General features: G+C 54.2%; 1 protein-coding gene across 2 annotated transcripts; it reads left to right on the top strand.

Moving 5' to 3' along the window:
• Positions 1-265: 265 nt before the first annotated feature.
• Positions 266-25,870, top strand: LOC144488675 (U8 snoRNA-decapping enzyme). Of its 2 annotated transcripts, XM_078206763.1 has the most exons (3): positions 266-541; positions 8,587-8,722; positions 25,284-25,870. In XM_078206763.1, exons 1-3 carry the CDS (start codon positions 266-268, stop codon positions 25,382-25,384), a joined length of 513 nt encoding a protein of 170 aa, XP_078062889.1. In that variant the 3' UTR covers positions 25,385-25,870. The 2 variants fall into 2 exon arrangements, with proteins under 2 accessions (XP_078062889.1, XP_078062890.1); XM_078206764.1 differs by lacking the exon at positions 25,284-25,870 and having other exon boundaries at positions 8,587-10,102.
• Positions 25,871-26,281: the final 411 nt, after the last annotated feature.

The raw sequence follows: 26,281 nt of genomic DNA, 5'->3' as shown, positions 1-26,281 counted from the left end.
GAAAATCCCCAGCGTGAGGGTGAGTGCTGGGGACAAAGTCACCAGGATGTGGGGGAAATGTTCCGGGGAAGGTCGGTACCAGGGGTCGGTGGGGGGAGGGGGGGTTCAGGACTGGGAAAGGTGTGCAAATACTCTGTTGAGTGGGGGAGTGTTGGACGTGGTGTGGGCTCCGGAGCTGAGCGATTGCCGGGGTTTATTCACAGCCCCCTCACCTTCGGTAATGTTTCCCCCCCTCTCTCTCTCCTCCCCCCTCCCCCACACACAGATGCAGATGCGATTTGACGGGAAAATTGGCTTTCCCGGGGGTTTTGTGGACCTCCGCGACGGCTCCCTGGAGGACGGTTTGAACCGGGAGCTTTCGGAGGAGCTGGGCTGTGACACCAAGTTGCTGCGGGTCAGCGAGGCGGACTATGCCAGCTCCCACGCCACCGAGGCCCTGCTGCAGAAGGTGGTGGCTCACTTCTACACCAAGAGGATCTCCCTGGAGGAGCTGCGCAAGGTGGAGCTCGCCGCTGTGCAAGCCAAGGATCACGGGCGTGAGGTAACGGCAGATCCGGCCCACAACTCCCACTAACACCACCAGGACATCCTCCAGATCCCCTCACGGGGGTACAAACACGAGGGAGCAACTGGAAACAGTGTCTGAGAGGAGGGGAGAGAGAGAGGGAGAGCGAGGTGGAGAGGCTTCGGGAGGGAGTGGGTGGCAAGGTGGCACAGTGCTCAGCACTGCTCCCTCAGAGTGCCAGGGGTCCGGGTTCGATTCCCGGCTTGGGTCACTGTGTGGAGTCTGCACATTCTCCCCGTGTCTGCGTGGGTTTCCTGCGAGTGCTCCGGTTTCCTCCCACAGTCCAAAGATGTGCAGGTTAGGTGGATTGGCCATGCAAAATTGCCCCTTAGTGTCCAAAGATATGCAGGTTGGGTGGATTGGCCATGCTAAATTTGTGGGGTGATACGGGGATGGGGCCTGGGTGGGATTGTGGTCGGTGCAGACTCGATGGGCCGAGTGGTCTCCTCCTGCACTGTGGGGGTTCGATGATTTCTGAGTTCCAGAGCTCATCCCTGGGCAGCTGAAGGCACGGCTGCCAATGGTGGAGCGGTGGGAATCGGGGGATGCTCGAGAGGCCGGAATTGGAGGAGTGCAGAGATCTCAGCGTTGGAGGAGGTTGCAGAGATAGGGAGTGGGTGTAGGGGCTGGAGGCAGTTACAGAGATAGGGAGGGTTGTCGGGGCTGGAGGAGGTTACAGAGATAGGGAGAGGTGTCGGGGCTGGAGGAGTTTACAGAGATACGGACGGTGGAGGGGCTGGAGGAGGTTACAGTGATAGGGACGGGGGTGTAGGGGCTGGAGGAGGTTACAGAGATAGGGAGGGTTGTCGGGGCTGGAGGAGGTTACAGAGATAGGGAGAGGTGTCGGGGCTGGAGGAGTTTACAGAGATACGGACGGTGGAGGGGCTGGAGGAGGTTACAGAGATAGGGAGGGGGTGTAGGGGCTGGAGGAGGTTACAGAGATAGGGAGAGGTGTCTGGGCTGGAGGAGGTTACAGAGATAGGGAGGGGTGTAGAAGCAGGAAAGCTGTTTCCACTGGCGGGTGAAACTAGAACTAGGGGGGCATAGCCTCAAAATAAGGGGAAGCAGATTTAGGACTGAGTTGAGGAGGAACTTCTTCACACAAAGGGTTGTGAATCTGTGGAATTCCCTGCCCAGTGAAGCAGTTGAGGCTACCTCATTGAATGTTTTTAAGGCAAGGATAGATAGTTTTTTGAACAGTAAAGGAATTAAGGGTTATGGTGAGCGGGTGGGTAAGTGGAGCTGAGTCCATGAAAAGATCAGCCATGATCTTATTGAATGGCGGAGCAGGCTCGAGGGGCCAGAGGGCCTCCGCCTGCTCCTAGTTCTTCTGTTCTTATGTGTAGGGGCTGGAGGGGGTTACAGAGATACGGAGGGGATGTTGGGGCTGGAGGAGGTTACAGAGATAGGGAGGGGGTGTTGGGGCTGGAGGAGGTTACAGAGATAGGGAGGGGGTGTAGGGGCTGGAGGAGGATGGGGACATTAGGAGGGCGGGGGGGGACACAGATTTGAACATGTTGCGAATTTGGAAATGGGGTCATTACTGAAGTGTGATTGTGTGTGGCCAGTGAGCATGGAGGGGGAGGGTGGGTTGTTGGGTGGATGTGATTTGATGTGTGTAAGGAAATGGGGTGAAGGAGGCGGGAGGCAGAGGTTTGGATGAAGTGAGGTACAAGGCAGGTTGGAGACTAGCCAGGGGTGAGCTGTAATAGTCGAGATGCCAGGGGTTGGGGAGAGAGTATCAGGGTATCTGCAGCAGCTGGGCTGAGGCAGAGACCGGACCGTGACCCAGGTAGAAATGGGTGATGTGCGAAAGGTGGGGGAGGGTGTGTGATTATCGGACCATTCAGACATTGCAACAAGGCGGTGGGCTCCCGTTCTCGGACTCTGAGGCTCCCTCTCCCCTCTGCTGCACCACCAGAGTCCCCTCTCACCCTGCTGTGTCTCACTCGGAGTGTACCAACAACCACTGACCGATAGTGGGAAGGGGCGTCACTGGACACTGATAAACCACAGGAGGAGAGACCGGGAGAAGCTGGGATCGTTCTCCTCGGAGCGGGGAAGGTTCAGGGGGAGATTGAATCGAGGCAGTCACTATCGCGAGGGGGTCTCGATCGAGTGAATGAGGAGAAAGTGTTTCCCAGCGGCAGGAGGGTGGGGAACCAGAGAGCGAGGGAGGGGGAGACACAGAGTGAAGAGAATCGGTAAATGAACCAGAGGCGGGGGGGAGATGGGGAGAATTTTATTGACGCGGCGAGTTGTTGTGATCTGGAAGGCGCTGCCTGAGAGGGCGGTGGGAGCAGATTGGTGATAAACAGAGAGGTGATACAGTCATTGTCAGGGACAGCGGTCGGGGGGAATTAATTGAATTGCACTTTCAAAGGGGCTGCAGCAACCGTGATGGGCCAAATGGCCTCCTGCGCCTCACGGTTCTGAACAGCTGGTGCCCCGGCCATTTCTGCTGCCCCCTCAGATGATGTGCGGAGGCCCCAATGTAACCCCCTCCCCCCTCATCTCTCTCCCCCGCACCCCCCCACCACCGCCGCACATCCCACCCCCATCCGAGTGAGTCGCCCACGCTGTGTGTGTGTGTGTGTCTAATGTATTCAGTGAGAAGAATACTCCGCCAGCTCCCTGCTCGAGAAGGAGAGGTGTTGTCAGGTGATTCACACTGCGGTTCTGATAGTCACGTGGCCCGCAATGCAGCAGCGATCAGTCACGGAGGATTAGGGGAAGGCTAAATAGAGCGAGCTGCCACCCTCCGCACACCAGGCCAAAGCCTCCGACAAGCGACGGTGATCTGAGTGCCATTGTTACTCAGTACCCTCCCAGCCTTGAACCGCTGACAGGGTCAGCGTTTGACACCTATCCCGATTTCCTCCATCAGAGGGCAGTGGTGAGCCACTGGTTACCCCCGCTCCAAAGACTCCAGTCCCACTGACAATCCCAGTCATAAAAGCAAAATACTGCGGTTGCTGGAATCCGAAACAAAAACAAAATGCTGGAAAATCTCAGCAGGTCTGACAGCATCTGTGGAGAGGGAGGAGAGCCAACGTTTCGAGTCTAGTTGACCTTTTGTCGGAGCTCTTGATGATCCCAATGCATGACTGAGGGCACGCCGCACTGTGGGAGGGTCGGTGCTGAGGGAGCGCCGCACTGTGGGAGGGTCAGTGCTGAGGGAGTGCCGCACTGTGGGAGGGTCAGTGCTGAGGGAACGCCGCACTGTGGGAGGGTCGGTGCTGAGGGAGCGCCGCACTGTGGGAGGGTCAGTGCTGAGGGAGCGCCGCACTGTGGGAGGGTCAGTGCTGAGGGAGCGCCGCACTGTGGGAGGGTCAGTGCTGAGGGAGTGCCGCACTGTGGGAGGGTCAGTGCTGAGGGAGCGCCGCACTGTGGGAGGGTCAGTGCCGAGGGCGCGCCGCACTGTGGGAGGGTCAGTGCTGAGGGAGCGCCGCACTGTGGGAGGGTCAGTGCTGAGGGAGCGCCGCACTGTGGGAGGGTCAGTGCCGAGGGAGCGTCGCACTGTGGGAGGGTCAGTGCTGAGGGAGCGTCGCACTGTGGGAGGGTCAGTGCTGAGGGAGCGCCGCACTGTGGGAGGGTCAGTGCTGAGGGAGCGCCGCACTGTGGGAGGGTCAGTGCTGAGGGAGCACCGCACTGTGGGAGGGTCAGTGCTGAGGGAGCGCCGCACTGTGGGAGGGTCAGTGCTGAGGGAGCGCCGCACTGTGGGAGGGTCAGTGCTGAGGGAGCGCCGCACTGTGGGAGGATCAGTGCTGAGGGAGCGCCGCACTGTGGGAGGGTCAGTGCTGAGGGAGCGCCGCACTGTGGGAGGGTCAGTGCTGAGGGAGCGCCGCACTGTGCGAGGGTCAGTGCTGAGGGTGCACCGCACTGTGGGAGGGTCAGTGCTGAGGGAGCGCCGCACTGTGGGAGGGTCAGTGCTGAGGGAGTGCCGCACTGTGGGAGGGTCGGTGCTGAGGGAGCGCCGCACTGTGGGAGGGTCAGTGCTGAGGGAGCGCCGCACTGTGGGAGGGTCAGTGCTGAGGGAGCGCCGCACTGTGGGAGGGTCAGTGCCGAGGGCGCGCCGCACTGTGGGAGGGTCAGTGCTGAGGGAGCGCCGCACTGTGGGAGGGTCAGTGCTGAGGGTGCACCGCACTGTGGGAGGGTCAGTGTTGAGGGAGCGCCGCACTGTGGGAGGGTCAGTGCTGAGGGAGCGCCGCACTGTGGGGAGGGTCAGTGCTGAGGGAGCGCCGCACTGTGGGAGGGTCAGTGCTGAGGGAGCGCCGCACTGTGGGAGGCTCGGTCTTCTGTCTGCAGTTGATGTTAAAGATCCCACGGCCACTATTGGAATGTGATCAGGGTCGCGCTCACCTCGTGTTCGGGCCTCACTAAATATGAGACCTCGTCCCCCTGCTTGGTGTTGACGAGTGAAGCTCCGCCTTTCCTGCAGCAATGACCACAGCAGCTCACAGAGTGCCTCTGAATTGCTTCTCTGTGATGCCCTGTGTTGGTGCAAGATGCTGGAGAATATTAATCATTTCCTGTGCTTCACTCATCGAATCCCTTCACTGCAGGCGGAGGCCATTCAGCCCATCGAGCCTGCACCTTCTCTTCGACAGACCATTCTACCCAGGCCCAATCCCCACTAACCCCACACATTTACCTCGCTAATCCCCCTGACCCACACATCCTGGGACAATTTAGCATGGCCAATCCACCTAACCTGCACATCTTTGGACACTAAAGGGCAATTTAGCATGGCCAATCCATATCTTTGGGGATAACTGGAGCACCCAGAGGAAACCCACGCAGACACGGGGAGAACGTGCGAACTCCGCACAGACAGTGACCCAAGCCGGGTCCCTAGCGCTGTGCGGCAGCAGTGCTAACCACTGTGCTGTCCCTTGCACCCAAAGATTCGGCTGTTTTTTCACACCCTATAGGAAGGCAGTCATAGAGGGTGCGGAGGAGATTCCCCAGGATGCTGTCTGGTTCTGCAGCGTTTCAGCTATGAGGAGAAGCTGGACAGACTGGAGCTGTGAGAGCAGAGGAGGCTGAGGGTGGACCGGATCGAGGTGTACAAGATTATGAGGGGCTTAAATGGGGTGGATAGGAAGAAACTTTCCCCCTGAGTAGAGGGGTCAGTAACCGGGTAAGGGGCGGGGGATTTGAGGCAAAACCTTTTCACCCAGAGGGTGGTGGGAATCTGGAACTCACTGCCTGAAAGGGTGGTAACGTAGAAACCAGAAGCAGGAGGAGGCCATTCGGCCCTTCGAGCTGCTCCACCATTCATTTTGATCATGGCTGATCATCAAATTCAATATCCTGATCCCCCCCCCCTTCCCCCCCATATCCCTCGACCCCTTTAGCCCCAAGAGCGATATCTAATTCCTTCTTGAAATCACACAACGTTTTGGCCTCAGCTACTTTCTGTGGGAGTGAATTCCACACATTCACCACCCTCTGGGTGAAGAAATTTCTCCTCACCTCAGTTCTAAAAGGTTTCCCCCTTATCCTCAAACTATGACCCCTCGTTCTGGACGCCCCCCACCATCGGGAACATTCTTTCTGAATCTACCCTGTCGAACCCTGTTAGAATTTTATAAGTTTCTATGAGATCCCCTCTCACTCTTCTAAACTCCAGTGAATATAATCCTCACCCACTTAGTCTCTCCTCATATGACAGACCTGCCATCCCAGGAATCAGCCTGGTAAACCTTCGCTGCGCTCCCTCTATAGCAAGGACATCCTTCCCCAGATGAAGACACCAAAACTGCGCACAAAGTGGGAACCCTCACAACATTTGAGAAGCATTTGGATGAGACTTGAAACACCATAGCAAACTGGGCGGCACGGTAGCACAGTGGTTAGCACTGCTGCTTCACAGCTCCAGGGACCCGGGTTCGATTCCCGGCTTGGGTCACTGTCTGTGTGGAGTTTGCACATTCTCCTCGTGTCTGCGTGGGTTTCCTCCGGGTGCTCCGGTTTCCACCCACACTCCAAAGATGTGCGGGTTAGGTGGATTGGCGAGGCTAAAAATTGCTCCTCAGTGTCCTGAGATGCGTAGGTTAGAGGGATTAGTGGGTAAAATATGTAGGGATATGGGGGTAGGGCCTGGGTGGGATTGTGGTCAGTGCAGACTCGATGGGCCGAATGGCCTCTTTCTGTGCTGTAGGGTTTCTATGATTCTATGACCATCGTGTACATGGCTATGGGTCACATGGTGGAAAATGGGATAGGGACAGATAGACTTGTTGGCTGGCACAGACATGATGGGCTGAAGGGCTTCATTCTGTGCTGTAAAACTATGATTTTCATGAGCCTGCCTTGTTCTCTCTCTCTGCCCCCCCCCCCATTCCCCCCCCATTCCCCCCCCATTCCCCCCCATTCCCCCCCATTCCCCCCCATTCCCCCCCCATTCCCCCCCCATTCCCCCCCCCATTCCCCCCCCCATTCCCCCCCCATTCCCCCCCCATTCCCCCCCCCATTCCCCCCCCCATTCCCCCCCCCATTCCCCCCCCCATTCCCCCCCCCATTCCCCCCCCCATTCCCCCCCCCATTCCCCCCCCCATTCCCCCCCCCATTCCCCCCCCCATTCCCCCCCCCATTCCCCCCCCCATTCCCCCCCCCATTCCCCCCCCCATTCCCCCCCCATTCCCCCCCCATTCCCCCCCCCATTCCCCCCCCCATTCCCCCCCCCATTCCCCCCCCATTCCCCCCCCCATTCCCCCCCCCATTCCCCCCCCCATTCCCCCCCCCATTCCCCCCCCCATTCCCCCCCCCATTCCCCCCCCCATTCCCCCCCCCCATTCCCCCCCCCCATTCCCCCCCCCACCCCTCAATGCATCCTGTTTAATGTCAATCCCATCATAAACAACCCCCACTAATGTCTTTTGCCCCTCAGTGCTTCTCCGCTCTCCCCACACACATTCCACTCCGTCACAGCTAATATCCTTCCTCACAATTGTGTTAATCTCCTCTTTCACCAGCAATGCAACCCCCTCCGCCTCTTCCAAGCAGGGGATTGGCACCAGGGAGCCAGGGCAATGCCTCTGTTTCACCGCAGGTGGGTGGAGTTGGGGAGAGTGTGGAAGGTTGTCGGAGGATACAGCGGAATATCGATCAGCTGCAGATATGGGTGGAGAAATGGCAGATGGGGTTTAATCCGGGGAAGTGTGAGGTGCTGCTCTTTGGGGGATCAAGTGTTAAGGGTAAGTATACAGTCAATGGCAGGACCCTGGACAGCACTGGTGTACAGAGGGATCTTGGGGTTCAGGTCCATAGCTCCCTGAAAGTGGCCACACAAGTAGATAGGGTGGGAAAGAAGGCGTACGACACGCTTGCCTTTATTGGTCGGGGCATTGAGGACAAGAGTCAGGATGTCACGTTGCAGCTTTATAAAACTTTGGTGAGGCCGCGCTTAGAGTACTGCGTTCAATTCTGGTCGCCGCATTACAGGGAGGATGTGGAGGCTTTGGAGAGGGTGCAGAAGAGGTTTACCAGGATGCTGCCTGGATTAGAGGGTAGGAGCTATAAGGAAAGGCTGGACAAACTGGGGCTGTTTTCTCTGGAGCGGCGGAGGCTGAGGGGAGACCTGATGGAAGAATATAAAATGATGAGAGGCACAGATAGGGTTGACAGTCGGAATCTTTTTCCCAGAGTTGAAATGTCTAATACTCGGGGGCACCAGGGTGAGAGGGGGAAAGTTCAGAGGAGATGTGAGGGGTAAGTTTTTTACACAGAGGGTGGTGGGTGTCAGGAACGCGCTGCCTGGGGTGGTGGTGGAGGCAGATACGATCGGGGCGATTAAGGGGCTTTTAGATAAGCCCAGGAATATGCAAGGAACAGAGGGATAGGGAGCAAGGGCAGGGAACAGGGATTAGTTTAATTTGGCCTCCTGTTTGGAACAAGATGGTGGGCCAAGGGGCCTGTTCCTGTGCTGTACGGTTCTGTGTTCTCTGTGTGTGGGGCGTTGCTCCTGAAGACCCCCCTCCCTCACTGGTTTCTTCCCTTCTCCAATGTGTCTGCAGGTGATGGGAATAATCCGGGTGCCCCTGTACACGCTGCGTGACGGGTTTGGGGGACTGCCAGCCTTCCTCACCAACACCTTCATCGGCAATGCCAAGGAGCAGCTGCTGGATGCCCTGAGGAGCCTGAAGCTGCTGAGTGAGACCGAGCTTCAGTCGGCCATTAGCGCCAGTCGGGTTGGATAGGGATGCGGTGGGGGGAGCGAGGGTCGGGGGGGGGCTGAACCGGCTCCTAAAAGGATTTCCAAGGACTGGCGGGCGGGAGGCAGGAGGGAGCTCGCTCACTCTACAGCCAGAATGCAACTGTCTGCATGTCTTCGAAACCAGCCACTCGAGCAATGTTCCTAATGCGTTTGATTCATGTCTGTCACCCGCTCGCACCCCACACACGCCCAGCCCACCAGCGTCCTGGGACTGGGAAGCCGGTCACTCGGGACTGTCCGTCGCGCCCCATTCTCGCCTGACCTCCCTTTCTACCTGCCACTTGGTTGAAGGTAAGTTGATTTCACAGAGAGGCGTTCAGTGTGAACGCCCCCCCATCCCCCCAACCCCCCACCCCACTACAGGAGCCTCAAACACCAGCTGAGAGAGCAGCCAGGACCTCCGACAGAACTGACCCTCCCACAGTGCGGCGCTCCCTCAGCACTGACCCTCCCACCGTGCGGCGCTCCCTCAGCACAGACCCTCCCACAGTGCGGCGCTCCCTCAGCACTGACCCTCCCACCGTGCGGCGCTCCCTCAGCACTGACCCTCCCACAGTGCGGCGCTCCCTCAGCACTGACCCTCCCACAGTGCGGCGCTCCCTCAGCACTGACCCTCCCACCGTGCGGCGCTCCCTCAGCACTGACCCTCCCACAGTGCGGCGCTCCCTCAGCACTGACCCTCCCACCGTGCGGCGCTCACTCAGCACTGACCCTCCCACAGGGCGGTGCTCCCTCAGAACTGACCCTCCCACAGTGCGGGGCTCCCTCAGCACTGACCCTCCCACAGTGCGGCGCTCCCTCAGCACTGACCCTCCCACAGTGCGGCGCTCCCTCAGCACTGACCCTCCCACGGTGCGGCGCTCCCTCAGCACTGACCCTCCCACAGTGCGGCGCTCCCTCAGCACTGACCCTCCCACGGTGTGGCGCTCCCTCAGCACTGACCCTCCCACATTGCGGCGCTCCCTCAGCACTGACCCTCCCACAATGCGGCGCTCCCTCAGCACTGACCCTCCCACAGTGCAGCGCTCCCTCAGCACTGACCCTCCCACAGTGCGGCGCTCCCTCAGCACTGACCCTCCCGCAGTACAGCGCTCCCTCAGCACTGACCCTCCCGCAGTGCGGCGCTCCCTCAGCACTGACCCTCCCACAGTGCGGCGCTCCCTCAGCACTGACCCTCCCGCAGTACAGCGCTCCCTCAGCACTGACCCTCCCGCAGTGCGGCGCTCCCTCAGCACTGACCCTCCCGCAGTGCGGCGCTCCCTCAGCACTGACCCTCCCGCAGTGCGGCGCTCCCTCAGCGTTGCACTCCGAGTGATGGTGTAGATTGCAGCGATTGAGTCTTGGATGGGTGCTGACTCTTTATCTGGAGATCTCAGTCTATGACTGTTATAAGGGGTTATAACTGTATTTTCTGTTGAAGGTATTATTTTATGTGCGCCGTTATTGTGAGGTGTTGCCTTGACCTGAGGTGTTGGGATCTGGTTGACTCTGGATTGAACTGGATCTGGGCAATCTGCAATGTCGAATACTCTGTCCAGCCCTGGGTCATAGGGGCCAATGCTCTCTCTTCCTGGGGTACAGGGGTGTGGGGGTGGCATGGAGGGGCAGGTGTGTTGACCTGCTCTCCACTCCAGGGATATTGGCCGGGCGAGACGTGGCGGGGTGTGGAATGAGTCTGGTGGAGCCCCCACCACACCCACACAGCCCTCCCCACCTCTGCTGGTTGGGAACTGGTGCCGAAGTGTCTGTCACACCTGCGCCCGCCTCCTCCCAGGGTGCAGGAGGGGTTAACCAGAGTGGGGATGTGTCCGTTCCTGCGTCCGTGTTTCTGCCCTGAGCTGCCTGAATAAGTGTGAATGTGTGCATGCACCTTGTTGATGTTTGTGTGAAAGCACGAGGGTTCGGAAATAAAAGCACAATGTGGAAACTCTCGATTGTCTCTGTCTCACTAACCTTGCGTGCACGCACAGACTCGTGCACACTCATACGCTTGTGCATGCATACACTCATGCACACACGCGCTTGTTTCACTTTATTTATTAGTGTCGCAAGTTGGCTTCCATTAACACGGCAATGAAGTTACTGTGAAAATCCCCCAGTCGCCACACTCCTGTTCGGGTAACACTGAGGGAGAATTTAGCACGGCCAATGCACCCTAACCAGCACAGTCTTTCAGACTGTTGGAGGAAGCCGGAGCACCCGGAGGAAACCCACGCAGACATGGGGAGAATGTGCAGCCTCTGTACAGACAGTGACCCAAGCCAGGAATTGACCTGGATCCCTGGCGCTGTGAGGCAGCAGTGCTAACCCACTGTGCCGGGCTTACGTTAACACTGCAATGAAGTTACTGTGAAAATCCCCTCGTGGCCACACTCCGGCACCTGTTCGGGTAACACTGAGGGAGAATTCAGCACGGCCAGTGCACCCTAACCAGCACGTCTTTCGGACTGTGGGAGGAAACTGGAGCACCCGGAGGAAACCCACGCAGACACGGGGAGAACGTGCAGACTCCGCACAGACAGGTGGCCCAAGCCGGGAATCGAGCCCGGGTCCCTGGCGCTGTGAGGCAGCAGTGCTAACCCACTGTGCCACCGTGCTGCCCCGGGTCCCTGGCGCTGTGAGGCAGCAGTGCTAACCCACTGTGCCACCGTGCTGCCCCGGGTCCCTGGCGCTGTGAGGCAGCAGTGCTAACCCACTGTGCCACCGTGCTGCCCCGGGTCCCTGGCGCTGTGAGGCAGCAGTGCTAACCCACTGTGCCACCGTGCTGCCCCGGGTCCCTGGCGCTGTGAGGCAGCAGTGCTAACCCACTGTGCCACCGTGCTGCCCCGGGTCCCTGGCGCTGTGAGGCAGCAGTGCTAACCCACTGTGCCACCGTGCTGCCCCGGGTCCCTGGCACTGTGAGGCAGCAGTGCTAACCGCTGTGCCACCGTGCTGCCCCGGGTCCCTGGCGCTGTGAGGCAGCAGTGCCAACCCACTGTGCCACCGTGCTGCCCCGGGTCCCTGGCGCTGTGAGGCAGCAGTGCTAACCCACTGTGCCACCGTGCTGCCCCGGGTCCCTGGCGCTGTGAGGCAGCAGTGCTAACCCACTGTGCTGCGCCCCCCATCTGATTGAGCTGTATAAAATACTATAAGGGATTGATAGAGTAAATGTCGACCAAATAGTTCCTCTTGTGGGGCAATCTGGAACAAGACACGGTGGCACAGTGGTTAGCACTGCTGCTTCACAGCTCCAGGGACCTGGGTTCGATTCCCGGCTTGGGTCACTGTCTGTGTGGAGTTTTCACATTCTCCTCGTGTCTGCGTGGGTTTCCTCCGGGTGCTCCGGTTTCCTCTCACAGTCCAAAGATGTGCGGGTTAGGTTGATTGGCCATGCTAAAATTGCCCCTTAGTGTCCTTAGATGCGTAGGTTAGAGGGGTTAGTGGGTATAATATGTAGGGATATGGGGGTAGGGCCTGGGTGGGATTGTGGTCGGTGCAGACTCGATGGGCCGAATGGCCTCTTTCTGCACTGTAGGGTTTCTATGTTAAGAGGTCACAGGTATAGGTTGAGAGGCGGTAGATTTAAAACTCAGATGAGGAACTACTATTATTACTAGGGAAATCGTGCTTGACAAATCTGGAATGTTTTGAGGATGTGACCAGTAGAATGGACAAGGGTGAACCAGTGGATGTTGTGTATCTGGACTTTCAAAAGGCTTTTGACAAGGTTCCAAGAAGAGATTAGTGAGCAAAATTAAAGCTCGTGGTATTGGGGGCAATGTATTGACGTGGATAGCGAAACTGGTTGGCAGACAGGAAGCAAAGAGTGGTAATAAATGGGTCCTTTTCAGAGCGGCAGGCAGTGACTAGTGGGGTACCGCAGGGTTCAGTGCTGGGACCCCAGCTATTCACAATATACGTTAACGATTTAGACGAAGGAATTGAATGCAATATCTCCAAATTTGCAGACGACACTCAGCTGGGTTGATAGCCATGATGTGGAGATGCCGGCGTTGGACTGGGGTGGGCACAATAAGAAGTCTCTCAACACCAGGTTAAAGTTCAACAGGTTTATGAAGGAACAGCGCTCCGAAAGCTCGTGATACCAAATCCACCTTATGGACTTTAACCTGGTGTTTGGAGACTTCTTACTAATCTGGGTGGCAGCGTGTGCTGTGAGGAGGATGCTCAGAGGCTCCAGGGTGACTTGGACAGGCTGGCTGAGTGCGCAAGTACTTGGCAAATGCAATATAATGTGGATAAATGTGAGGTTATCCACTTTAGTGGCAAAAAACAGGAAGATTATTATCTCAATGGTGGCAGTTTAGGAAAAGGGGAAGTGCAATGTGACCTGGGTCTAATGGTAGCCTCCCATCCATTGGCTCTGTCTACACTTCCCACTGCCTCGGTAAAGCAGCCAGCGTAACCAAGGACCCCACGCACCCCGGACATTCTCTCTTCCACCACCTTCCATTGGGGAAAAAAGATACAAAAGTCTGAGGTCACGCACCAACCGACTCAAGAACAGCTTCTTCCCTGCTGCCGTCAGACTTTTGAATGGACCGACCTCGCATTAAGCTGTTCTTTCGCTACACCCGAGCTCTGACTGTAACGCTACATTCTGCACTCTCTCCTTTCCTTCTCTATGCCTTGTCTGTATAGCGCACAAGAAAAAATATTCTTCAGTATAATACATGTGACAATAAATCAAATCAAGTGGTGGAACTGTCCCTGAAGGTTGGCATGCAGGTACAGCGGGCGGTGAGGAAAGTTAATGGCATGCTGGCCTTCATAGCAAGAGTATTTGAGTAAAGGAGTAATGATATCTTGCTGTAGTTATACGGAGCCTTGGTGAGGCCACACCTTGAATATTGTGTGCAGTTTTGGTCTCCTAGTCTGAGGAAGGACATTCTTGCTATTGCGGGAGTCCAGCGAAGGTTCGCCAGACCCCCTGCCAGGATGGCAGGGCTGACATATGAAGAGAGACTGGATCGACTGGGATTGTGCTCCCTGCAATTTAGAAGAATGAGAGGGGATCTCATAGAAACACATAAAATCCTGAGGGAACTGGACAGGCTGGATGCAGGAAGAATGTTCCCGATGTTGGGGAAGTCCAGAACTAGGGGATCACAGTCTAAGAATAAAGGATAAGCCATTCAGGACTGAGCTGAGGAAGAACTTCTTCACTCAGGGAGTTGTGAACCTGTGGAATCTCTCTCCCACAGAAAGCTGTTGGGGCCGGTTCGTTAGATATGTTCAAAGAGGGAGCCGGGCGTGGCCCTGGTGGCTAAAGGGATGAAGGGGTTTTGGAGGGAAAGCAGGGATACTGGAAGTGCATGATCGGCCATGATCACATTGAATGGTGGGGCAGGGCCGAATGGCCTCCTCCTGCACCTGTATTCTATCTTTACTTCACGCAGAGGGTGGTGAACGTGTGGAACTCGCTGCCCCATAGCGCAGTGGAGTCTCAATCGTTGAATAGTTTCAAGAAGGAGATGGATACATTTCTAATGAACAAAGAGGGATATGGGGGGAGGTGGATTTGAGACCAGGGAGGGGTCAGCAGTGATCTGATGGAATGGCGGAGCAGACTCAAAAGATCTGAATTTGCCAACTTCTGCTCCTAATTAAGATGATGAGGGGCACGGACCGAGTGGATAGTCAGAAGCTTTTTCCAAGGAGTCAATTGCTCGGTGCCTTAAGTTTAAGGTGAGAGTGGCAAGGTTGAAAGGAGATGTACGAGACAAGTTTTTTACACAGAGGGTGGTGGGTGCCTGGAACTTGCTGCCGGGAGAGGTAGTGGAAGCGGGTACGATAGTGACTTTTGAGGGGCGTCTGGACAAATACATGAATAGGATGGGAATAGAGGGATACGGTCCCCAGAAGGATAGGGGGTTTTAGTTCAGTCGGGCAGCATGGTCGGTGCAGGCTTGGAGGGGCCGAAGGGCCTCTTCCTGTGCCGTAATTTTCTTTATTCTTTGTAATTCCTATGTCCCTATGCACACACACTTACGTACCCTCGTGCATATACATGGATACACACGCAAACCCGTGCATGCACTCTTGCACACACTAGTGCACACATGCACACACCCACTCGTGCACGCACACAGTATCTCTCCCGTACCCACCCGCACAAGCTGTGGACTGGGGTTGAGTTAGTCCCTGGGTTTCGATCCCTTGTCTGTGCTACAATCCCTGGCCATACTCCGCAGTGTGGGGAGAGAGATCCGGTTAGGGACTAATAAGATTTTGTTTTCAGTAGGATAAGTCGAGATTTAAGGCACCTGCTCACAGGTTAGACCGCAAGGTTCCAACGGGATTCGATCACACAAAAGCAAAAATTTACAAGTTGAGAAGATGAATCGATTTGCAAACCTGTCTGAGACTCTAACTTTCAAGGTTACCTGTGAACTGTGGTCAGACGCACCACACTACAGAGTACATGACAGACGCAACCAAGACAGATACCATGGATTTCTCAGCCAGTCACCCAGACGTTAGTCCCACTGTGAGTCAGCCGATCTCACTGAAACTTCGTCTGTTTCATGAGGGTTTCCAATCCCCATCTTTCGAGATCTCATTCTTGGAATTCCCTCCAATAGTCACTCCCACCGGGATGTCTTTAGCAGTGGCCCGCCTTCTCCCTGAGAACACTCAAAACACTCGTTTGCAAGCACACTTGGCTGTGCCAAGTAGAATCCCACTGCTCCAAAGGGGGTACCTTTGGCCCTGTCCACTCTACTCCCCGCGGCTCCTGCTCCCACCTTTTAACTCAACTGGGACCTCTGCCTCTCCCTGTCTCCGAGGCACCTGTTGACTGCCCGAACTGGACTGCTCCGAGAAGAACTTCACTGATCCTTTTGCTGATCCGGTGACCCATCAAAACACTCCCAGAAAGTCCCACCCTTGTCACTGGGCAGGAACCAACGTAACAAACACACGAACATCCCATTCCTTAAAGGTCACAGACTCCATGGTCTGTGAATTTAAACACCCAGAGACACACACACACACACCAGTGGATTTCACAATGCAATGCCCTTCACATGATGGGAAATCAGTCACCAGGCCCCGTAAACAGATATCAAGGCAGGCGACCACAAGTTGGATAGGAGTCAAGCCTTAAGGAGCAGCTTAAAGGAGAGAAAGAAGTGGGCACGGGGTGAATTGGACTGGGGGTGAGAGGGGGTCCCGGTCTGAGTTAGGACACGGGGGCAGCGGAGTTTGGGATGAGCTGAAATTTACAGAGAGTGAAACATTGGAAAGCGGAGAGGATAGCATCGGATAGTTGGATCCAGACTGCACACCCTATCCCCATAACCGCACACCCATGTGCCAAGACTAATCCTCCTAACCCGCATATCTTTGGATACTAAGCGGCAATTTAGCATGGCCAATCCACCTAACTGCACATCTTTGGACACAGTGGGTTAGCACTGCTGCCTCACAGCGCCAGGGACCCAGGTTCGATTCCCAGCTTGGGTCACTGTCTGTGTGGAGTTTACACATTCTCCCTGTGTCTGCGAGGACTTCCTCCGGGTGCTCCGGTTTCCTCCCTCAGTCCAAAGATGTGCGGGATAGGTGGATTGGCCATGCTAAATTGCCCCTTAGTGTCAGGGCTACTAGCTAGGGTAAATGTATGGGGATAGGGGCTGGGTGGGATTGCGGTCGGTGCAGACTCGATGGGCCGAATGGCCTCCTTCTGCACTGTAGGGATTCTGTGAATGATTCTATGAACAAGTGGCAATTTAGCATGGCCAATCCACCTAACCTACACATCTTTGGACACGAAGGGACAATTTAGCATGGCCAATCCACCTAACCTGCACATCTTTGGGTTTGTACATGGTGAGCAGCCATTTGTAATTCTGCTGGGTTGTCGGAGGGGTTAAAATGTGAGTTAGATGAAGCGGATGAGACACAGATGATAGATTAGCTGTTTCGACTTCCCTGTTACAAGCAACATCCGTTAAAATGATCTTTATCTCCTTCTCTCACTCCCCATGCCATGTCTTTCACATCTGTGTCTGGCCTAAACTGATCTTTGTACACACTTTGTACACTCAGTGTCTGAGTCTCTCTGTGTGATCTCTGTACACACTCTGTATACCCACTGTGTCCGGTCTGACTGTGTAATCTCTGTACACACTCTGTATACCCACTGTGTCCGGTCTGACTGTGTAATCTCTGTACACACTCTGTATACCCACTGTGTCCGGTCTGACTGTGTAATCTCTGTACACACTCTGTATACCCACTGTGTCCGGCTTTACTGTGTGATCTCTGTACACACTCTGTATACCCACTGTGTCCGGCTTTACTGTGTGATCTCTGTACACACTCTGTACACACTCTCAGTGTCCGGTCTGACTGTGTAATCTCTGTACACGCTCTGTACACACCCTCAGTGTGGAGGCTCGCGCAATCGGGGAGCTCGTACTCTACGAGGCCCACGGGGAGATCTATTGACGACCTTCTCCTCTCCCCCCGCCATGGCCATCTTAACGTTGCTACCCCCTGAAGTCAGTTTCCTCCCCCGCACCCTGCCGGGAGCGGGGGCACTTCCACCGCTTGGCGATCGGCCTGGGGCGATCGGAGGCAGAGGGTGGGGAGGGGCGGGGGGGGGGGGGGAGGGTGTGAAGCTTATTGGAGACCTTCCCTTCTGAAGGGAATGCTGCAAATCCCTCGAGGCCGGCTCTTCCTGAGCTCTCGCTCAGCTGGGGCGCCAGACTCTCCTGGGGGTGGGGGGGGGGGCGGGTGTAGGGTCGACCTCCAGTCATGGCACGACCCTGGCATTCGTCGTGCCCATGGCTGGTAATGAAGCCGGCACTGGCCCAGGCTCCTGAGGTGGTCCAGATGTTTCCTGACTATCTTGCCCAGCACTTGGACCGTTTAAGACGCTGGCCCGTTACGATTCCGGGGACCCAACTGAGACGGTCCCTGCAATACCTCGCGTGGACTGGGTCGCCGGGTTCTGAATGCTCTTTCTGTCCTGACAGAATCACCGTTCTTCCTCTGGATCTCTCGCTGGGATCTCGCCCTCCCCGCCAGCTTTGGGAACAGTCTCTGTGAGGCAGCAGTGCCGACCACCCCCGAAACCACTGCCCCATTAACAATTCCACTGGGGCGATCCCTGTCCTTGTGTGAGGGGCAGTCCTGTCGGCGAATGGAAATCGCGCCAGTTTGGACTCCATGGACGCTGCAGGTTCCTCCTTCACGCTGAGTTTAAAAGTCTGCACTGCTCATTCAGCCAGCCCATTCGCTGACGGGCGGGTGGGGGCAGCACGGTGGCACAGTGGGTTGGCACTGCTGCCTCACAGCGCCGGGGACCCGGGTTCGATTCCCGGCTCGGGTCACTGTCTGTGTGGAGTCTGCACGTTCTCCCCGTGTCTGCGTGGGTCTCCTCCGGGTGCTCCGGATTCCTCCCACAGTCTGAAAGATGTGCGGGTTAGATGTATTGGCCATGGGAAATTGCCCCTTAGTGTCAGAGGGACTAGCTAGGGTAAATGCATGGGGTTGAATAGGGCCCGGGAGGGATTGTGGTTGGTGCAGACTCGATGGGCCGAATGGCCTCCTGTGCTGTAGGATTCTATGATTCTATGGTAGGGAGTAGTGCTGATGTGTTCTATTGGGAAGCATAAAGGTCTGAAACTCGGTGCTAGTAAAGGCAGTGCCATTGTCAGAGACCAGGACATCAGCTACCCCGCACCTGCAGAAACCTTGTCACAGTTTCTCGATGTAGCGTGGGAGATGGTGGAACCCATACGATGTATCTCCAACCATTCGGAACGCCGACCATACTCAGGAACATGGAACCCCCAAAGAAGAGGAATGAAGAGGTTTCAAACACCAGGACCTTACTCTCACTCTCTCACTCATAGAATATCATAGAAACCCTACAGTACAGAAAGAGGCCATTTGGCCCATCGAGTCTGCACCGACCACAATCCCACCCAGGCCCTACCCCCATATCCCTACATATTTTACCCACTAATCCCTCTAACCTACGCATCTCAGGACACTGAGGGGCAATTTAAGCATGGCCAATCAACCTAACCCTCACATCTTTGGAATGTGGGAGGAAACCGGAGCACCCGGAGGAAACCCACGCAGACACGAGGAGAATGTGCAAACTCCACACAGACAGTGACCTAAGCCGGGAATCGAACCCAGGTCCCTGGAGCTGTGAAGCAGCAGTGCGAACCCACTGTGCTACCGTGCCGCCCAACCACTGCGCTACCGTGCCGTCTCTCTCTGGGGGCGGCAAGGTGACACAGTGGGTTAGCACCGCTGTCTCACAGCGCCAGGGACCCGGGTTCGATTCCGGCTCAGGTCACTGTCTGTGCGGAGTCTGCACGTTCTCACCGTGTCTGCGTGGGTTTCCTCCGGGTGCTCCGGTTTCCCCCCTCAGTCTGAAAGACGTACTGGTTAGGTGGATTGCCCGTGCTAAATTCTCCCTCAGTGTTACCCGAACAGGCGCCGGAGTGTCGCGATTAGGGGATTTTCACAGTAACTTCATTGCAGTGTTAATGTAAACCTACTTGTGACACTAATAAATAAACTTAAAACTCTATCTCTTTCCTTGGCTCTCATTCTCTCTCGCTCGCTTGCTCTCTCTGTCTCTCTCTTCTCGTGCTCTCCTGCATGCCCTCTCTCTCTCGTTCTCTCTCTCTCTCGTTCTCTCTCGCTCTCTTGAGTCTCACTCTCTCGCGCTGTCTTGCTCTTGGGATCTCTCTCTTTCTGTATCTCTCATTCTCTCTCACTCTCCCTTGTAATCTCGTTCTCTTGATCTCTCACTCTCTCGTGGTCTCACGCATTCTCTCTGTTTTTCTCTCCGTCTCTCTCTCTCATTGTCTCTCGTTCTGTCTCTGTCTTTCTATCTCTCACTGTCTCGTTCTCTCTCTGTCTTTCTCTCTTGCTCTTTCGCTCTCGCTCTCTGTCTTTCTCTCGCTCTCTCGGTCTCTCGTTCTCTCTCCCTCTCTGTCACATAAGAACTAGGAGCGGGAGTGGGCCATCTGGCCCCCTCAAGTCTGCTCCGCCATTCAATAAGATCATGGCTGATCTTATTGTGGACTCGGCTCCACTTACCCACCTCTTAATTCCTTTACTGTTCAAAGATTTATCTATCCTTGCCTTAAAAACATTCAATGAGGGAGCCTCAACTGCTTCACTGGGCAGGGAATTCCACAGATTCACAACCCTTTGTGTGAAGAAGTTCCTCCTCAACTCAGTCCTAAATCTGTTTCCCCTTATTTTGAGGCTATGCCCCCTAGTTCTAGTTTCACCCGCCAGTGGAAACAACTTCCCTGCTTCTATCTTATCTATTCCCTTCATAATCTTATATGTTTCGATAAGATCTCCCCTCATTCTTCTGAATTCCAATGAGTATAGCCCCAGTCTACTCAGTCTCTCCTCATAAGCCAACCCTCTCAACTCCGGAATCAACCTGGTGAATCTCCTCTGCACCCCCTCCAGTGCCAGTATATCCTTTCTCAAGTAAGGAGACCAAAACTGTACACAGTGCTCCAGGTGTGGCCTCACCAGCACCTTATACAGCTGCAACAAAACCTCGCTGTTTTTAAACTCCATCCCTCTCGCAATGAAGGACAAAATTCCATTTGCCTTCTTAATTACCTGCTGCACCTGCAAACCAACTCCTTGAGATTCCTGCACAAGGACACCCAGGTCCCTCTGCACAGCAGCATGCTGCAATTTTTTACCATTTAAATAATAGTCCATTTTGCTGTTATTCCTACCAAAATGGATGACCTCACATTTACCAACATTGTACTCCATCTGCCAGACCCTCGCCCACTCACTTAGACTATCTATATCCCTTTGCAGACTTTCAGCATCCTCTGCACATTTTGCTCTTCCACCCATCTTAGAAACATAGAAAAACTACAGCACAAACAGGCCCTTCGGCCCACAAGTTGTGCCGAACACATCCCTACCTTCTAGACCTACATATAACCCTCCATCCTATTAAGCTCCATGTACTCATCCAGGAGTCTCTTAAAAGACCCTATTGAGTTCGCCTCCACCACCCCTGACGGCAGCCGATTCCACTCGCCTACTACCCTCTGTGTGAAAAACTTACCCCTAACATCTCCCCTGTACCTACCCCCCAGCACCTTAAACCTGTGTCCTCTGGTAGCAGCCATTTCCACCCTGGGAAAAAGCCTCTGAGAGTCCACCCGATCAATGCCTCTCAACATCTTATACACCTCTATTAGGTCTCCTCTCATCCTTCGTCTCTCCAAGGAGAAAAGACCGAGCTCCCTCAGCCTATCCTCATAAGGCATGCCACTCAATCCAGGCAACACCCTTGTAAATCTCCTCTGCACCCTTTCAATCTTTTCCATATCCTTCCTATAGTGAGGCGACCAGAACTGAGCACAGTACTCCAAGTGGGGTCTGACGAGGGTCTTATATAGTCGCATCATTATCCCCGGACTCCTAAACTCAATCCCTCGATTGATAAAAGCCAGCACACCATACGCCTTCTTAACCACCTCCTCCAACTGCGGGGCCGATTTCAGAGCCCTATGGACCCGGACCCCAAGGTCCTTCTGATCCTCTACAGTACTAAGAGTCTTTCCCTTTATATTGTACTCCTTCATCCCATTTGTCCTACCAAAATGGACCACGACGCATTTATCTGGGTTGAAGTCCATCTGCCACTTGTCCGCCCAGTCTTGCATCCTATCTATGTCCCTCTGTAACTTCTGACATCTTAGTGTCATCTGTGAATTTTGACACACTACACTTGGTCCCCAACTCCAAATCATCGATGTAAATCATAAACAATTGTGGTCCCAACACTGATCCCTGAGGCACACCACTGGTCACTGATCGCCAACCAGAAAAACACTCATTTACCCCCACTCTTTGCTTTCTGTTAGTTAACCAATCCTCTATCCATGCTAATACATTACCTGTAACACCGTGCACCTTTATCTTATGTAGCAGTCTTTGGTGCGGCACCTTGTCAAATGCCTTCTGGAAACCCAGATACACCACATCCACAGGTTCCCCACTGTCCATTGCACATGTAATGTTCTCAAAGAATTCCACCAAATTAGTCAAACATGGCCTTCCCTTCACGAATCCATGCTGCGTCTTACCAATGGGACAATTTATATCCAGATGTCTCGCTATTTCTTCCTTGATGATAGATTCAAGCATTTTCCCTACGACAGAAGTTAAGCTAACCGGCCTATAGTTACCCGCCTTTTGTCTACCTCCTTTTTTAAACAGTGGCGACACATTTGCTGTTTTCCAATCTGCGGGAACCATCCCAGAGTCCAGCGAATTTTGGTAAATTACCACTAGTGCATTTGCTATTTCCCCCACCATCTCTTTTAGTTCCCTGGGATGCATTCCATCAGGACCAGGAGACTTGTCTACCTTTAGCCCCATTAACTTGCCCAACACTACCTCCTTCGTGATAATGATAGTTTCTCGGTTCTCACCTGCCATAGCCTTCCTGTCATCAATTTTTGGCATGTTATTTGTGTCTTCCACTGTGAAGACCGACACAAAATACCTGTTCAATGCCTCAGCCATTTCCTCATTTCCAGTTATTACATCCCCCTTCTCGTCCTCTAAAGGATCAATGTTTACTTTAGCCTCTCTTTTTCGTTTTATATATTTGTAGAAACTTTTGCTATCTGTTTTTATATTCTGAGCTATACTCTCTTGGTCTCTCTCTGTCCCTCTCTCTCTCTCTCTCTCTCGTTCTCTCACTTGTGCTCTCGCTCTCTCGTTCACTCTCTGTCTTTCTCTTGCTCTCACTCTCTGTCTCTCTTGTTCTCTCTTGTTCTCTCGCTCACGTTCTCTCGCTCACTTGTTCTCTCTCGCTCTCTCACTCTCTTGCTCTCTCTCTGTCTTTCTCTTGCTCTCACTCTCTGTCTCTCTCTTGTTCTCTCTCGTTCTCTCGCTCACTTGTTCTCTCGCACTCTCACTCTCTCGCTCTCTGTCTTTCTCTTGCTCTCACTCTCTCGGTCTCTCTCTGTCTCTCTCTCTCTTGTTCTCTCTCTCTCTCGTTCTCTCTCACTCTCTCGCTCTCTCTCTGTCTTTCTCTTGCTCTCACTCTCTCTCCCTGTCTGGCCTGTTTTCTCCCTGTTGCTCTCACTCTATCTGGTGTTTGAGATCTCTTCCCTCGCTGTTATTAGTTGTTGGATTTCTCCAGTGTCTGCTCACTGTATAACTCTGAATCACCCTTTACAGCGATGTAGTGAGAGTGAGAGTCTCTTTGCTGACCTCAGTGCAGTGTTCACCGTGCTGAGTTTTCAGTGGGGAGTGTGGGGGGGATGGATGTCCCTGCTCGCTGCAGGCAATGGGGAATGCTCTGAGTGAGGGGTGACTTGCCCTTGGAGTTGCGAACGTCCCTGTTTCTGTCCATTAGCTGCCTGTGGTGACGGGCTCGTGAGTTGCATGTGGAGAATGGTGCAGATGTGAATTTCTATTAGACGCAGAGGCGGGAGAGGGAATACCTCTGGTGGGAGAGCCTTGCCTGATCTCAGAGCCCCCTGTTCATCTTCTGAGACTAACAGCCCAGCTGGAAGCCAATCAGCCCATCGTACCTGTGCTAGCCCTTATCTAATGGATCCGACGACTCCTGCTCGATCCAGTGAACACTCACCTGTTGCACCCAGTTCATCATCCAAAGGACATCTCTGCAGGAGTCCCTCAGGGTTAGTGTCCTCGGCCCAACAATCTTCAGCTGCTTCATCAATGACCTTCCCTCCATCGTAAGGTCAGAGTGGGGATGTTCGCTGCTGACTGCACAGTGTCCAGCACCATTCGCCACTCCTCAGATACTGAAGCAGCCCGTGTCCAAACGCAGTGAGACCGGGACAATATCCAGGCTCGGGCTGACAAGCGGCAACTAACATTCACCCCACACAAGCGCCAGGCAATGACCATGTCCCACGAGAGAGAATCTAACCATCGCCCCTTGACATTCAATGGTGTTACCATCGCTGAGTCCCCCACTATCAACATCTTGGGGGTTACCACTGACCAGAAACTGAGCTGGACCCAGCCATATGAGTACTGTGGCTACCAGAGCAGGTCAGAGACTGGGAATCCTACGGAGAGTCACTCAGCTCCTGACTCCCTCCCCAAAGCCTGTCCACCATCTACACGGACACAAGTCAGGAGTGTGACGGAACACTCTCCACTTGCCTGGATGGGTGCGGCTCCAACAACACTTGAGAAGCTCAACACCATCCAGGACAAAGCAGCCCCGCTCATTGACGAAGGGAAAACGGTAGATGTGGTTTACATGGACTTCAGCAAGGCGTTCAATAAGGTCCCCCATGCAAGACTTCTCGAGAAAGTGAGAGGGCATGGGATCCAAGGGGCTGTTGCCTTGTGGATCCAGAACTGGCTTGCCTGCAGAAGGCAGAGAGTGGTTGTAGATGGGTCTTTTTCTGAATGGAGGTCGGTCACCAGTGGAGTGCCCCAGAGATCTGTTCTGGGACCCTTGCCGTTTGTCATTTTCATAAACGACCTGGATGAGGAAGTGGAGGGATGGGTTGGTAAGTTTGCCGATGACACGAAGGTTGGTGGTGTTGTGGATAGTTTGGAGGGATGTCAGAAGCTGCAGCGTGACATAGTTAGAATGCAAGACTGGGCGGAGAAGTGGCAGATGGACTTCAACCTGGATAAATGTGTAGTGGTCCATTTTGGCAGGTCAAGTGGGATGAAGGAATATAATATCAAGGGTAAGACTCTTAGCAGTGTAGAGGATCAGAAGGACCTTGGGGTCCGGGTCCATAGGACTCTTAAATCGGCCTCGCAGGTAGAGGAGGTGGTTAAGAAGGCGTATGGTGTGCTGACCTTTATCAATCAAGGGATTGAGTTTAGGAGTCGGGAGATAATGATGCAGCTTTATAAGACCCTCGTCAGACCCCATTTGGAGTACTGTGCTCAGTTCTGGTCACCTCATTACGGGAGGGATGTGGAAATGATTGAAAGGGTGCAGAGAAGATTTACAAGGATGATGCCTGGATTGGTTGGCATGCCTTATGAGGATAGGTTGAGGGAGCTTGGTCTTTTCTCCTTGGAGAGATGAAGGATGAGAGGTGACCTTATAGAGGTGTATAAGATGTTGAGAGGTATAGATCGGGTGGATTCTCGGAGGCTTTTTCCCAGGGCTGAAATGGCTGCTACGAGAGGACACAGGTTTAAGGTGCTGGGGAGTAGGTACAGAGGAGATGTCAGGGGTACGTTTTTCACTCAGAGGGTGGTGGGTGAGTGGAATCGGCTGCCGTCAGTGGTGGTGGAGGCAAACTCGATACGGTCTTTTTAAGAGACTTCTAGATGAGTACATGGGACTTAATAGGATTTGAAGGTTATAGGTAAGCCTATATATAAGCCTAGGTAGGTAGGGACATGACCGGCGCAACTTGTGGGCCGAAGGGCCTGTTTGTGCTGTATTTTTTCTATGTTCTATGTTCGACACGCTAACCACAAACATTCACTCCCTCCACCACCGATGCACAGTGACAGCCGTGTGTACCGTCTACAAGATGCACTGCAGAAACTCCCAAGGCTCTTTGGGCAGAGCCTTCCAAACCCACCACCTCGACCATCAGGAAGGATAAGGGCAGCAGATACCTGGAGAACACCACCACGTGGAGCTTCCCCCTCCAAGCCACTCACCATCCAAAAGGTGGTAAACGAAGCCCAGTCTATCATGCAAGCCAGCCTCCCATCCATTGACTCTGTCTACACTTCCTGCTGCCTCGGAAAAGCAGCAGCATAATTAAGGACCCCACACACCCCGGACATTCTCTCTTCCACCTTCTTCCATCGAGAAAAAGATACAAAAGTCCAAGGTCACGTACCGACTCAAGAACAGCTTCTTCCCAACAGATTTTTGAATGGATCTCCCTTATATTAAGTTGGTCTTTCTCTGCACCCTAGCTATGACTGTAACACTACATTCTGTACCCTCCCCTATGATTCTATGGATCTTTCCTTCTCCCCTCTGTACTCTATGAACGGTATGCTCTGTCTGTATAGTGTGCAAGAAGCAATACTTTTCAATGTATCCCAATACATGTGACAATAATAAAGCAAACCAAATCAAATATATCGGCCGTTCCTTCATTGTGGGGGTCAAACTCCTGGAACTTCCTCTCTAACAGCGCTGTGGATGTACCTAAACCACATGGGGACTGCAGTGGGTTCAAGAAGATAGCTCATTCTCCACCTTCTCAAGAGGCAATTAGGAATGGACAATAAATGCACAATGTCTACTGCACTGCCCTCATCTACCTTCCTGGTTACCCCTTCAAAAAACTCAATCAAATTCGTGAGACATGATTTTCCACTCTCAAAGCCATGCTAACTGTCCCTAATCAGTCCTTGCCTCTCTAAATGCCTGTAGATCTTGTCTCTCAGAATACCTTCTAACAACTTACCCACCACAGACGTCAGGTTCACTGGCCTGTAGTTCCCAGGCTTTTCTCTGCAGCCCTTCTCAAACAAAGGAACAA

This window comes from Mustelus asterias, unplaced genomic scaffold, assembly GCF_964213995.1.
Source record: "Mustelus asterias unplaced genomic scaffold, sMusAst1.hap1.1 HAP1_SCAFFOLD_1761, whole genome shotgun sequence".
Classification (NCBI taxonomy): Eukaryota; Metazoa; Chordata; class Chondrichthyes; order Carcharhiniformes; family Triakidae; genus Mustelus; species Mustelus asterias.
The sequence above is the reverse complement of the archived record's forward strand: the minus strand, read 5'-3'. Positions and strand labels throughout refer to the sequence as shown.